This window comes from Artemia sp. Qi Xiang Cuo, chromosome 4, assembly GCF_049724085.1.
Source record: "Artemia sp. Qi Xiang Cuo chromosome 4, ASM4972408v1, whole genome shotgun sequence".
Classification (NCBI taxonomy): domain Eukaryota; kingdom Metazoa; phylum Arthropoda; class Branchiopoda; order Anostraca; family Artemiidae; genus Artemia; species Artemia sp. Qi Xiang Cuo.
In genome coordinates, this window is record NC_142797.1 from 73,996,930 (window position 1) to 74,011,633 (window position 14,704).

A 14,704-nucleotide genomic window follows, 5' to 3' on the forward strand; every position below is an offset into this window, starting at 1 on the left:
GCAGCCGTATATTGTCACGATGGTGTGAAAAATTCATAGTCTTGGCTTAAAGAAACGGGGGTATTTTCGTTAACAGCTCTTAAACTGGCTTAAATTTATCTCCAATATCAATCCGTCCTCTGGATATGATTGCTAAGACCCCCCCTTGCAGCCTTTCTAAAAAACACTGTTCTTTTTGCCTATGTTACGATCCTTTATAAACATTTCTTGAATTTTTATATGTTTTTGAACTGATTTTTCATTGTTTTAATAATGTTGTAAATTTGTTTGAAATAATAAAACTCTTATTTTCAATAAGCTTAATCCTATAGATATGCTATTTAACAAAACCAAGGTGTTTACGAAATTTAAGCACCCCTTTCTCCTTTATCGCTTAAAATATATTAAGAGCAATAGTTTTCCGACTGCATGCTTATTATGCTTAATTATGGCAGGAAACACGTTGTTCTAGCATGCTTGTAAAATTGGAAATCCCATTGCTTGTAAAAGATTATTTTTAGAATGTAGTTTTCGATATAGAATTTTTAAAATAGCTTGTTGGTTCTGATGCTCGAGGCACTGTCCCATTGGATGGAAAATGATTTTTCGAGTCCCAGCAAGGACAATGAACTAAGTAAAAAAAAATATAAAGAGAAAAAAATCCAAGACCGTTTCGGGGAAAAATAAATACCCAAGGAAGTACTATGTGACAGTGATTTATGCGCTGTCATTACATAAAATTCTACCGTCATTACACAAAATCTGGGCTGACTTTATATAAACTGTGCGCCGCCATTAAGTTAAAAGAAAAAAAAACGCTTTGAACGTTTTGGGCAAAAAAAAATCCCAAAAAAGTATTATACGACATCGATGTGTGCACTATCATTACGTAAGAAGTGCGCCATCCTTACAGAAGACCCAGGTTTGTGCTGACCTCACATAAGATGTTAGCAGTCGTGAAGTTACGGGCGGGGGTTCTCCATGGATCTCGACGCAAGGTTACATAAATTTGCGTCATCTATATTACACATGACTGTGTAAAGGCGAGGGCGTATAGTGGGAATCTCACTATCTGTGTTCCCTTTAACAGAACACCTGGAAACAGGGACATGTTGCCAGGGCATGTCGTCGGAATCTTTCCAGGGGTGTTGTGGGAATCTTGCCAGTCGATAGGTAGAAACTGGTGACCGCATTACCGCACGAGGGGTTGTCGATAGCTGTTTTCCCTATATTAGAACACCTGGGTGAGTAACCCCTATTATAGTTACTTGTTAAATATCCTGACCACAATCCAACTAATCATATAAAAAATTGGACACCTCAAATCTCTGGAAGCCTGCCAGCCACTCGGAATCTTGCCAGGGCATGGGCTCGGAATCTTGCCAATACTAAAAAATATTTGAACACCTGGGGGTGTCTTGGGAAGTCTGCCAGCTAGAAACAGGGCTGCACTTGAAATCCTGTCTTAATTGCCCAAGGATATCACAGGAATTCTTTGGGAAAAGGGAGGGCATGATTATAAAATCATATGGGAAAAGCGAGGGCATGACTTTAAAATCCTATCGGGAAAGTTTTGGCATGACTTTAAATGTATTATGGCATTACTACTTTTACATTTTATCTAATCTAACTATGGTTGAATTATTATTTTAGAACTGAATAGGTTTGACATAAAATGGGTGACAAACAGAGTATTCTATTTAAATAGGAATTTGTTTTGGTTTATTCCTCTATCAAAAACAGAACGAACAGAAAAATCCCAAATATGGCATACTCCTGTCACTGAAAACTAGAATTGACTCACCGGCGGTTATAGATACTTTATTTTTGACTAAACTTTAAACCTTGTTTGTCATATCTACAGCAAGTAAAAATTGACACAAAAAGAAAAGAAAAATAATTACAACCCTACTACTAACAACTCACCGCTCCACCAAGCCACCTGAGGCCAATACAGCTATACAAGCTCTCCTCCATCACAATCTATTCAAAGCCTCCCTCTTAACCCCCTCCCGGGAGTTCCGGGAGTTCTCCCCTTAAATCTTTCTTTACACGGACGACCTGCTTTTATCTTGCTTAATGAGCATTTACGTTACGTCCTCTCAACAAGCTGTATGGGCATAATGGGTTTCAATTTAGTTCCACACAGTTTGAAGTATTCTCAAAATTTTCGCCTTAACGTCCTTAGTTTTAGTAGCAGCAGTAGTAGTAGTAGCAGTAAAATTAGTAGTAGTAGCCTAGGCCTTAGTGAAGGTAGTAGTATTGTAAGTAGTAGTAGTAGTATGAATAGAAGCAGTAGCAATTGGATGCAAATATTTTCTTTTGGTTAGTTCAGCATCCCCCACAACAAGCCCTGTTACTTTCAGCTTCAAGCACCAAGCTGTTCCTAAGATTTTGCTGTTATATTTTTTGAGAGCCTGCATGCAGACGACGTGTTTTGATCATGCTCACCTACCCCTCCCAAAAAAAAAATCCTTGAAGATTTCACCTTCATATCCTTAGGCATAACTGTAATAGTAGTAAGAGTAGCGGTATTTGTATTACTAGGGGTAATATCAATAGTAACAGTGGCAGAACTAGTAGCAGTGTCAGTATTAAGGTATTGACTTTACAAGTAGTTGCAATAAAAACAATAGTTGAAGTAGTAGCAGCAGTAGTAGTAGTAGTAGTAGTAGTAAATGTCAGAGTAATAAAAGTATTAGTACCAGCGTGCGCATATTGCCTTTTTGTCAGAATATTTTCCACTTTTCGCATTCTCTGTAAGTTCCAACTTAATAAGCAAGTCAATTCTTGAGATACACTGTTATGACAATGTGTTTGCACATAGCACTTTTTTTTATTTAGTTCAAATTTTCCCTCGATTTTGTAAATAGAGTAGTATGGTAGGAGTAGTAATAGCGGTAGCAGTAGTAGTGGTGGTAGTTTTAGTAGTAGCGGTAGCATCTAAATATTGCCTTTTTGATCATCTCCCTTATGATTTCCTAAAAATTTCAAATTAATATACCCAATCATTCATGAGTTACGCCCTTTTGAAAATCCGTACGCACATAACGTGTTTTGGTTTAATTCACCACTCCTCTCAACATTCTCTGAAAGACTCACCGGAATTCCCTTCGTCTTTTTGAAAAAATTAAGTTGAAACATGCATACTATTCTTAATAACATATATTACGTGTAAACAATGAACGAATTACTTAACTTATAGCCCTTATTTCGAAGAATGTAGGAATGTAGAAATCCCGAAGGACATAATTACTGGACTTTTCAACAATTTTGAACAAAATAGTTTTCTTAAGAGTTTGTTTGGATATGTTTTGGGGAATGATAGGCTTTTGGGAGAGGGTCTGGTTTCCCTCCTTTCACTTTTAACTCTTAAATGGAGCACTACATCTTCATACTTCTAATATCATGAGCCCCATCTGATCCAAGGTTCATACGAACATTTGTTCCATAGGACACTTATATGCCCAGAGTATAGCTAGATGCCCTTGCCCCTGGGATCTTGAGGGTTTCGTCCACCCTGATGGAATTTTTATATGCTCTTTGAAGTATTGTTAAAACAATTGCAATCTCACAATTTTGATCGGATGCGTTTGGGAAGAAGAGGGTATAAGGGAGGCTAAGGGGCTAGTTGCAGTCCATCAATTTTGACTGTTAAATGGGAATTTGAACTCTAAATTTTACTTTAACTTAGACTTAATTAGCCTTTACTTAGACTTAACTTGAACTAACTTAGACCCCTTAGACAACCCTTTCGCTCAGACTCTGCAGGGTAATGTCAACCGCAAAGGATTTGAGATATGATCTTTGGACTGTTCTGAACAAATGGCTATTATAAAATTTATATTGTATGTATTTTGGGAAAATAGACCGTAAGAGGGTGGGGGCTAGTTGTCTTCCCATCTCTTTGGCTCTTAAAAATAGAACTGAGGCTTCTGATTTCCAATCCACTCAGCTCCCTCCAATGTTTGTACGACCACCCTTTCCATAAAATCCTTATATGTCCCAGGGTAGGGTTGAAGGGGGTGGCCTTCTTCAAAGACATAAATTATTGGACCTCTCAACTATATTGAACGAAATAGCTATATCAAAATTTCTATTGGATGTATTTGGTGAAATGATGGGCGTAGGGCGGAGGGAGGCCGGTTGCCCTTCATTCACTTTCGAACATGCAAAAGGGCATTTGACGTTGCAATTTCCAGTCAAATTAGCCCCTTTTGAAGTTTGTAAAACAGCTCCTTCTATACGAAGTGCCCTGGTCTAAAACCAGAAAAAGAGGAAGGCTAGCTGCCCTCATATAACTTGACTCTTAAAAAGGGCACTAGAACTTTTGACTACCAGTCCAATAAGCCCCCTCCGAAGATTATACGACCAACCTTTCTTTAACCACCTTATATGCCCCCAGGGTATAACTTAAATTATAAAATTAGGCTCAATTTATGTGGAAAAACATTTGACTATAGGAGCAATCCTGCCTATAGGAAAGACATTTTGAATCGTTTACCTCCTCCATCATTACATGGTCCTCATTTAGGGAACCCTTCCATTAAGAGGGATAGTTTTGATACTAAATTATTTTTTCATTTTTAGGAGTTTCCAGCCCTCCCCTTCCCAACAAGAGGGCTAGGGGTAATGTATTGACTCCTAAACAACGGCTGGAGATGGCTGGGACATCCAGAGCCCCCGACGCCCCTTCCGGACCGGTGCTTCCTACACAAGCCTAAGTAGTATGCTTCTTCTGGATTTACCTAGACATATAGCAATCTTCATGTTATTTGCGGAGACATATAGTAATTTCAACGTTATTCTATAGAAACTCTACACATTTTGAAAGAGAGTGAGTATCCTCTCAAATGGTCTTATACTTCTACGAGACATATAGGTAAACATTTCTATAGGGCATATACACCTTTTCAAAGAGAGTGAGTATAACTTGATTGGTGATTGGGATTTGAATAAAAGGAATAGTTTTCTTTACAATTCATATTAGTAAGAGAATTGAATTCAAAGAGAATAGTTTATTTGAGAATATATTAGTAGAGAAAAATGAGTGGTGCATTTACATTATTGGAGATTAATGATGGAGCCGACAACAGCAGCAACGATATACGAGTACCCAATGTGGCTGTGGAAATAACCGCTGGTTGTAGAGTATATCTTGAATGGGACACTATGTATGCTAGATACGTGATATCATTAAGCAAATTTAAGCAGGAGGAGCCGCTACGTTTTGCTGGAAAAGTGAATATTCTCCATATAAATAAATTTCGGTCAGCATTAGATGTCCTATCGAAATATATTGATGAGAACAAAATGCATCAGTGATTATTATTGTAATTATATTCAATAGAATTGTTTCTGAATCAATGGTATTTTTTTCTTCCTACAGTAGACTAGCATATATTTTTTAGAGTAGAAAAAAAATTTTAGATAGTCTGAAGTTGGTTGTGAGAAAGTTAAGACTCTAAAAAATGGATAGATTCGAGAAAGAGCGAATCATGGGGAATCTAGTTCTTATGGAAAAACGTTTGATTCTAGATGACAATTTTCTAGAGCTATCTATTCAAAGGAAGATATTTTCTCGGGGAATGCTTGTCGATATAATGAAAACTGATTCTCCATCATTAGACTATTGTATGAAGCTTCTACGTCGTGGTCCAAATGCATTTACACAATTTATTGATGTATTGATTACGAAATGTCAAAATGATATTGTGGATATGATTTTAAACATTAGTTTTGAAATTTAGGACTTTTTTCATGAGAAAGATGGTGCTCAAGGATGATTTACTCCTCTCTCTCTCTCTCTCTATCTCAGACAATTTTTTTTGTTGCTAGGTCAGATTCATTGTGGCAGTGAGAGTGTCAACACATGAAAAAATGTTCCATACATGTCCACTATGTATGTACACACTGGGCAGCTGGTCATCATGTGAGAATTGCACAATGATTGATGAGTATGATGAAAAGTGTAGATTATGCAACCCATGGAAATTGCATAGAGGATATGCTGTACAAATTAAAGGTTGTAATTCCTGTCTTGAAGAGGTGTATAACTCTCATCCTAGAGGCCACCTATGCTCCAATTGTCATTATGATAAATGTAAGCAGTGGGAGAGTACATATCCCGGTATGATTGGAAAGAATCCTAACCGTGATTTTAGTTTATTGCTACGAGATTGGTATCGTCGTGGTTTTAGATTGTTCTGGGAGGAGGAACCTGGTCAACTATTCAACTGTTGGAACAACAAAAGAATATGGTTTCTACGTCATTGTTGTGAAGACACTGGGTGTTATGATTATAAGCCCACTTATTTTTATTTGGCTGTGACGGAATGTGATTCGACACTTGAGGACACTGTTGTGTTGTGACACTGTTTGTGAAATTGCTTCAAATAAGCAAATTGAAACATGTGAATTCTATAGAATGAATGAGAATAGTATCATTGACTATACAAAGATATATGACAAGAGTGAAGTCACACTCTACTGTAGAAAATATGACCCTGACATTGCAGTACATCAGGATCAGTACACTGTGAATTCAGATAATCTACCTGCACTAGTTGTTCTCCACTAGAAAGTCGTTCAATCGATGTAAGTCAACGTAGATGTTGAGAAACTGCTTGTAGGTGTAGCCACGACATCTGAACATGAAAAAGATTAGTGCACGAAAGCCACATGTCTTAGTCCTTAAATCCTGTACTCTTCGTTGATTTTGAATAATGGTTTTCCCACTGCTTTCAATAAAGTTGCTGATGTATGGAGCATAAAATTTATACAATAGGCCAAGAGGATCAAAAAATTCAATATTCTTCACTGCTTGAAATATACATAGCCAATGAACGGTCTTCAAAGTCGATGGACTGCTATTAACAATGATAAGGGTATTGTTAAAACTTGGAATTTTTTAAATGAAGTCCGAAGGTATGCAATAGGACTTGTACTGGGACATGTATGGATCCAAGCTAAATACATTGATTATTTGGTTTGTGTTCATGGTGCTAGGTCTAGTAGAACACTGCCGTCGGGTGTGATTTCCCAAAAGGTTTCAAATTGACTCAGCGATATTAGCGTGATACTCTCAGTCAGAGCATCGGCAAATGTACACTCTTAACCTACATTCCCTGTTCGTACTTTACTCATATCCTGTGTGCCTGACAAGTCAAAAACAATAACCCAAAGATTTTTTGAAAACATTGAATCGGTTGTTCCATTTTCAAATAGTTGGGAGTCATGATCTAGGGATTGCATGGTCAACTCGTACAGAGTTCTATAGGATTTTCTGTCAAATGATAGTGTGTACAGTGGAATACCATTCACTTTGCACACAAGGCTAGATAGACCGAAAAAATTAAAATCATGGGGGGATTCAGACCAGAATCCAACAACACTGCAACTCTTCATAAAGGCCAAAGCCAATTTTGATGGAATTTCTCCATTGCTAAATGATGAATCGCTATAGCTACGAGAACCGGCGGCAATGTGACGTTGATTGGTGATTGTATGGGGGACAAGAAGTTTAATGTTGTTACCATTGGCTCTTAGGTTTTCCACTGCCGATGCAACAGAGCTCATAACCTGTTGTTTTCGGACGTGAAGAATTGCCGATGTGATAATGACATTTGCATCGGGTGCTGCAGGAAGTGTTTTTATCAAAATGAAATTCGAGGGGGCCATCTTTAACTTTATGTCAATCTTGACATTGGAGGGTAGCCATTGGGATATATTGAATATCTCATGATTTAATTTTCCAACCAGATGATACTCCTGGGTCACTGCAGTAGTCAACTCACCGTCAGTATCAACACCTGATCGAAATTCATAGCCCAATGATTGTCCTCTCAACTCCCTATACGCCTTTGGTGTCATCATCATAAATTGTATGTAGCTTGCATAGTTTGATAAATTATTGCTAGTGCTCACCAATGTTCCATTAATATATACATTAATTTGTTTGAATAGGTTGTGTAGAATACAGTTTTCATACGAGAGACCATCACCGGCATTTGGAGTTGTATTATCTGACTTTTTCTTCACCACAACATTTAAATCAATAAACGTTGATGAAAAATCAATGAAGTAGTCTTTATTGGAAAATATTTGAAAATATATATTCTCAGAGAGGGGTTGTCGGTGATGAAATTATTCATAGTAGCCATACTTGACACTGACATCAACATTTTTAGCATTGAATAGATTCAATGAGGAACTGATTGATGGATATGATTTCCTGTGGGGGAGATAAGTCATCTTAAGAAAAGAAATCTTTCTTTGATCTAAAGATATTTTTCTTTTTCTTCTTCTGCTTATTGGCCTTCGTTATTTTATTTCTCAAAGTCCTTTTTGATGTCCTTTACTTCCTGCCTGGGAGGAAACTGCAGAGTGAATGATAGGAACGCATACTTTTCAATCCCTCTCCATTTTGACGAGATTTTAGTTGCTCACCAACGGCTCTTGCTGAAGATCTAATATTTTCCTTAACACTCTCCTTAAAATTCTTGCCCGACCCCCAGTCCTGTAGTGTGGAGGCAGCAAAATTTGATACAGCAGGTATAAGATATTTTCTGGCAAGGGGTAGTGCTGAACGAAATAGCCTAGCAAACCAGCTAACAAGACCATAGCCAGACATTGTAGTACGACCCTTGTAGTAGTCCAATCCATTGCCTATTTGACGTGGACTCAGAGCATCAACATAACAATCAATATCGGGACAGACAAATGGAATTCTTCTTTTGTTCATTTTAGGTGATTGTGCTGTCGCTGACAATGGGTCGAAAATGACGTGTAATCAGTGCTAAGCCTTTTGTTATTGCTAGAGGATCACCCAATTCACTTCTTAGTGATAACTGGCAGAGTTCCAAATACGAAGTGTATACAGGAGCACACTGAAGATGCTTTATATTATAGTGATGAACAAGTTCATGGGTTGTTTTTTGTTCAAGAACAAGTAGTAGAGGTACACTTGATTTACCGACTCTTGACGTTTCCGCAAAGGACGCATAGAGAAATATACCAGAGTCCAAAGTGAAACCGGGTGGATAATAAGCAAAAATAGCTTGATTCATCCCCTAAATAGTGCCAGCATTTTTCCCATTGATCATATTCTGTTTAAAGCCAAGAACATTTCTCAGATTATCAGTGACAATAATTATTTCAGTGTCAACCGGTGAGGTATTGTAAATCCTATCATGTTCCAATGAATAATTAAAATGGAATGTACCATTCCTACGATATGAGATTTTTCTATTGATTGAACGACACAAATCTCCCATATTATCATATTCAACATATTTCAATTTGGCATGTGGATATTCGCTAGATTTAAGTGCTTCAACCCATTCATAGTCGACAAAGAGTGTCCAATCGAATGGTATAAATTTTATATCATACACTCGATCTTTTCTCAGGATGTCATAGGTATTTTTGAGAATACAGTCGACAAGAGCCACTTCATACGCACCGTCAAATTTGATGGCGGGGGAGAGTTTTGTCCAAAAATCACTTGTCGTATTCAAGCCATTGTAGAGAGGATCGAAAATGTTGGACATGAAAGTTACATAGAAATCATTTGGCATTGTAAATATCTTCAACACCGATCCAAGAATCAAAATCAGAGTTGTATAATAGCCAGCGAACAAGTAACTGTTTCTTACCCCTGCGAGTACGTGTCTTTAATATCTTTTCAATTTGATAGATTTCACTATTATTTTTAACTTTTTGCAGTTCATAGTCATAAAAGCCTCCAAGAATCTCTTCATCTTTGGTATCACGCAGGCGATAAGTTATGGGTTTAGTGTCTAGGATTTTTGCCACTTTAAAAAGTTCGGTGGACCACAAGTAATTCCCCTTTTCAAAAACATCACTTGTTCTATTAATTCGGTCAGTATCACCAACATTGAATTTATTTTTCTTCTGGACATTGATTCGCTGGAATTCTGTTTAAGAAATGTGTCAATTGTATCATGATCAGAATGATGAACTTCCGTTGGCGTAGAGTTGGACAATGATCGATGAGGTCGTTGATTATAAATCAACATGATTTTATCTAGATTTTGAATAAAAGTCGATGTATTTTCAAAGTACAATATCTTGAAATTAAAAGTCGAATAGTTCTTATCAATCGTTCGGCCAATGCAGCTTTTATAGGACTGTGACTATGATAGAGCAGCGTACTATATTTCTCTAGTACTTTTGCAACATGAGGATTAACAAACTCACTACCGCGATCCGTTTGAATTTTTTTAGATGAATCCTGTTCGAGAATACTTTCAATGGCCTGAGCAACTTCAACACCTCTCTTTGATCGCAATGGAATTGCATATGCTTAGCGACTAAAAACACTGATTGCAAGTAGAATGTACTTGTATGGTGTATTGTGACGTCGTTGAATTTCATCTAGAGTCAGGAGATCTGCTTGCATTATATGCAATGGGTAAAAGGCTTTAGTTTTTCTATATTGATTGGTGCGAAGTCTATGATTTTTATGCAGAGTGTAGATAGTCTTGTAGATAGTCTTGTACACTTTGAGTGGAAACACCAGTGACCTTGGAAAGAATAGTGGATGAACTTCAACTCCCCACTTTACCAATACTTTAATTGACGCCATTCAGAACTTCAACCATTTTGAACGTAAACAAGTTGTGCAATGACCACTACCCTTTTGTATACTGGCTGTTGGTGGTGGTGGTAATGGTGGAGTTGACTTGATACGTATTCGCTTTTGTTTAGCTACCAGTGGTGTGCTAGTATTTTCCAAAATTGATTTAAAGTCTTCTTCTTCTTCATGTTCATATTTTAATGGTGTCAATGTTGATGATGATGATGCATGTTCATTTATTTTTTTTAGAATTTTTCTATTACCAATAAGACTTTTGAGGAAGTTTAATATATTTATAAAGTTGTATAGATGAACGTCAAATGATATTAGTCCTTTACGATTTGTAACCAAGTCATACATTAAATCAAGTAGATTATAGCTCATGCCATGAACAATAATCCCTTTCCCGTTGCTCTCAACTGGAATATGATCTTGACCACTTTTCAAGATATAGGTTAGGAGTCGTGTACTTTGTTCACGATATGAGGGGGCATTACATTTCCAATTTTCAATACAATTGAATCCAATTCCTCCTTCTTTAATTGTGTTCCAGCAGACTCTTGAGGAGATGATTCTTTTTGTGATCAATACCAGCAGCAGTGAACTTCGACCGATAGGACTTGTGATTGTCCACTCGGCGAAGTGCATCTTGAAGTAAAAGCAGTTTTTTATCATCCTCAATATTTTCATTGTCAAGGAATTTACTCAGATTGTTCTCAAAGTGTTCCTCGGGTGAGAGAGCGAGTTCTATTGGAGTCAATTTATAGGGTTTAGCCATCTAGAGAAAACTGTTTACAAGTCCTGCAATTATCGGCAGTAAAAGTGTGAAAAAGCTACCACCAGCCTGAAGAAGTCGTTTCCTTTTAAAATTCTTTCCTTTCTTTTAGAGACTAATGTATGTACAATGGAATGATGTTGCTTTGCCTGTTGCTTAAATACTTCTAGAAGTTGAACTTTGCACTTGATCAAATTTAAACAAATTTAAAATATTATATCAATGAAATCATTTTCAACATCGTGCTTGAGCATGACCTTTCTAATTGGGGGTTTTGAAGTGCTTAGAACTGAAAACAAATGCCTATTTTCATGTAGTTTCTTCAGTGTCATGATAGTGACTAATAGGTCTTTTTAGTGTTCATGGGGAGGTATACTGTAATTTCATTGTCGAAAATATCAGTGACTATACGCAGATCCTCGGGTGTATTTAGATTAAGATCCAGTAGGATATAACCGTTGGGTTTATTAGTTGCCTGTTTGTATGCTGAGAGAAGAAATTTAGGGGCACCTGGATAGATTTGTTTATTGAGGGTTATTAGCGAGCTAGAATCACGAACAACTCTGTAGATGATATAGTAGGTGCAGTTCAAAGCAAGTGTTCGCATACATTTGCTCTGATGAATGAGATCGTTTAAAACCAGAGTAAAGGAAAGCGGTTCATGATGAGATCGAAAAGTGAACAATTGCAGCATTTCCGGGGACCATTGTTCGACAGATTCAGCCAGATCGTCAATGATCAGCCAAGAGTTTGGTTCAATAATGCTGAAAACATCAAGTCCCTGTATGAATTGTATCTGCACCGAACCTGTGGTGGCAGCAATTGCATTTATTTTATCGTATGACTCATGCCAAATACTGTAACAATAGTATAGTAGATTTTTTTTGGCTTTTCTAAAAACATTTTACCGCAATTTTTAATTATTTTAGTTAAAAGTGTGTTTTGCCCGACATTGACGGTCCACACAGAAACGATCTGAATGGTGTTTTAAATTGATACATGTTCCCTTCAACAGTTCACCTGGGCAACTAACTGGAGACCATAGTCGTCTAATGAATAAATAATTCTCCTACTGCTCTGTTCAAAAAGAATAATAAGAAGACGAATAAAGAATCATATTTTATTTTATTATATGCATAAAAAGTAACAATACTAAAAAAAAATCGCATTAAACATGAAAAAAAATACACTTCTTTTTAAATTTATTTATAATAAAAAAATACAACATTTACATGGGCACACAGAGAAAAAAACACTTAAATAAATACACTTTTTTTTGTTTATTTATAGAAAAAAAAATACAACATTAGAATAAAGCACTTGAAATAATATCACTTTTTTTGAATGAAACATGTATATTTACAAAAGCATAAAAATCTACTCTAAGTAAAAAAAAGATAACTTTGATAGTGGCGGTGCGCCCCTCGCTGGCGGCCGCCCACCCTCCAGGCCGCAAGCCCCCCCCCCCCCCCCTCAAAGGCCGCGAGGCCCCCCCCAAAGGTTTAATTTAACAGGACTTTATTCAAACCGAGACTTTCCCTATGGATAACACATTCGGCCTGGTCTGAAGTTAAATAGTGACCAAGGGGGAGGGTGGTCACACCGTCTTGACAAACATAGACCTTGTTGGAGATGGTACTCATGGCAATTTTTTCTACATTTACAGTAAAGTTCCTGAGGTTGAGAGAACGAATTGCCAGCAATTTGTCTCGTGTAATAGTATTTTCAACAATACAATTCCTATAAATGTCCATGTCGAAATTCTTATCTACATAGCGCGTGGGTACTCCTTTGCAACTTTTCTTGATTTCCTCGTCATGTGTCTGTATCAAGTACACCTTCAGACTTACAAAAATACCACGGGAAATCATGTCGCTTCCCGTTTCTGATTTAAAAAATAAAAGCTGATTTGGTCCCCGACGTTTCACTAGCTCTGGGTAAAGACTACTCCAATTGGTATAGTCCATCCATGAGCTGATAATTTCACCGTGCGCCAAATCATCATTTAGATTTGGGGTTTTTACTTTTAACAGTAGAGAATCCTTGTCCCCGTAGCAGACCTCTACTTGCCCCTTTTCCGGCCACTGTACCATAGCCACATTGAAGTAGAATTCCAACATGAGCTTTTTTGAGATCTCCAAGATCGCACTGCCTGCAGCAATATGACAATGCGTCTTTATTTCCTATTCAAAAGTCCCATGTCCGGGCCAATGATTGTAAAGAAAGTGAAATTCGGATCGGCAATAATTCGAGCACATTGTTCGGGATTGGTCACAACGTCACAACGATTCCTATTGCAAACACTCTCACACATTTTACCAAAAGCCGAATTCAAAATGAGTTTATAAATTTCTTTTTCGGCTTTCGTCTGCGCTGCTGAACGTTTGTTGGCAAAAGTGTCTACAAATGTTTTTAAATATAGTTTTTTACTAAACTGGAGTGCTCGTTGAGTCTTTGTAACGTTGAAACCGTTGTTGCGTATCCTTTTTAAAGTTACGTGATGTACAACTATGTTTTTTTTCGGCAGAAGGTCAGCAAAAAGTTTTTGTTTTGAAGGTGTCCAATGCAATCCGTCCACCTTGACTAAACGCCTATTGAGAGGATTCAAAGAGTCCCTAGTCACATGTCTATTGATGTATGGGAAAACAGAATCCTTAAATGAATCGTGAAGTTCGACTGTTATCCTCCTATCAATTTCAAAAAAACCATCCAACTAGCTCAGTCTCCTCAACACTGTCATTGCTGGGGAAACGGAGAGCTTGAGGGTCATTGAGCTATTTATAGTCACCGCAAGGTAGCGCATAATGGGACATGGCCGAGGGGTAGAGAGAATTCATATCAAGGAAAACTGCATCCGATTTTGTCCCCGTCTTCTCTCCTGTTGGAGGATACAGTTTCCAAGATACGATCCCCGTGAAAAACAAAACCACCCCTCATTGATCTTTCTATGAACAGATGCTGATCAATGTCTGTGATTAGCCCAATTTTTTCCCCACTAATTTTTAGGATGAGGTTCATCACCAGATGAGGAGATGAAAAATAATAGCCCAAATCAAGATTAAATTCCCCATTGATTTTGTTCGTATTTTTACACAAAATGTCTAACAGTTAACACGTCAGTCGACAAATAAAGCTTGCAGTAGTCAAACCCATTTTTACACCCTCCCTCTGCCCACACCTTTTTCTAGCAAAACTGTATTCATAGAGGGTGCAACTACGATCATGTAGACTATCGTAAAACGATTCAATCGGAGGAATAGTTTCCTCGGCGAATCTCGACATGGAACAATAATAATCGTAAGGATATATGCCCTTGACCGTCAACAAATCATATAAATCATTTGGAAATT

The 14,704-nt window shown here is 37.4% G+C and overlaps 1 protein-coding gene across 1 annotated transcript in view; it reads right to left on the reverse strand.

Moving 5' to 3' along the window:
* Window positions 1-447: 447 nt before the first annotated feature.
* Window positions 448-14,704, reverse strand: part of LOC148953425 (sodium-independent sulfate anion transporter-like) — a 134,230-nt gene continuing 119,973 nt past the window's right edge. Inside the window, exon 8 of the mRNA XM_089087957.1 lies at window positions 448-609. Coding sequence (XP_088944083.1) covers window positions 448-609 — 162 coding nt within the window. The remainder of the gene's footprint in view (window positions 610-14,704) is intronic.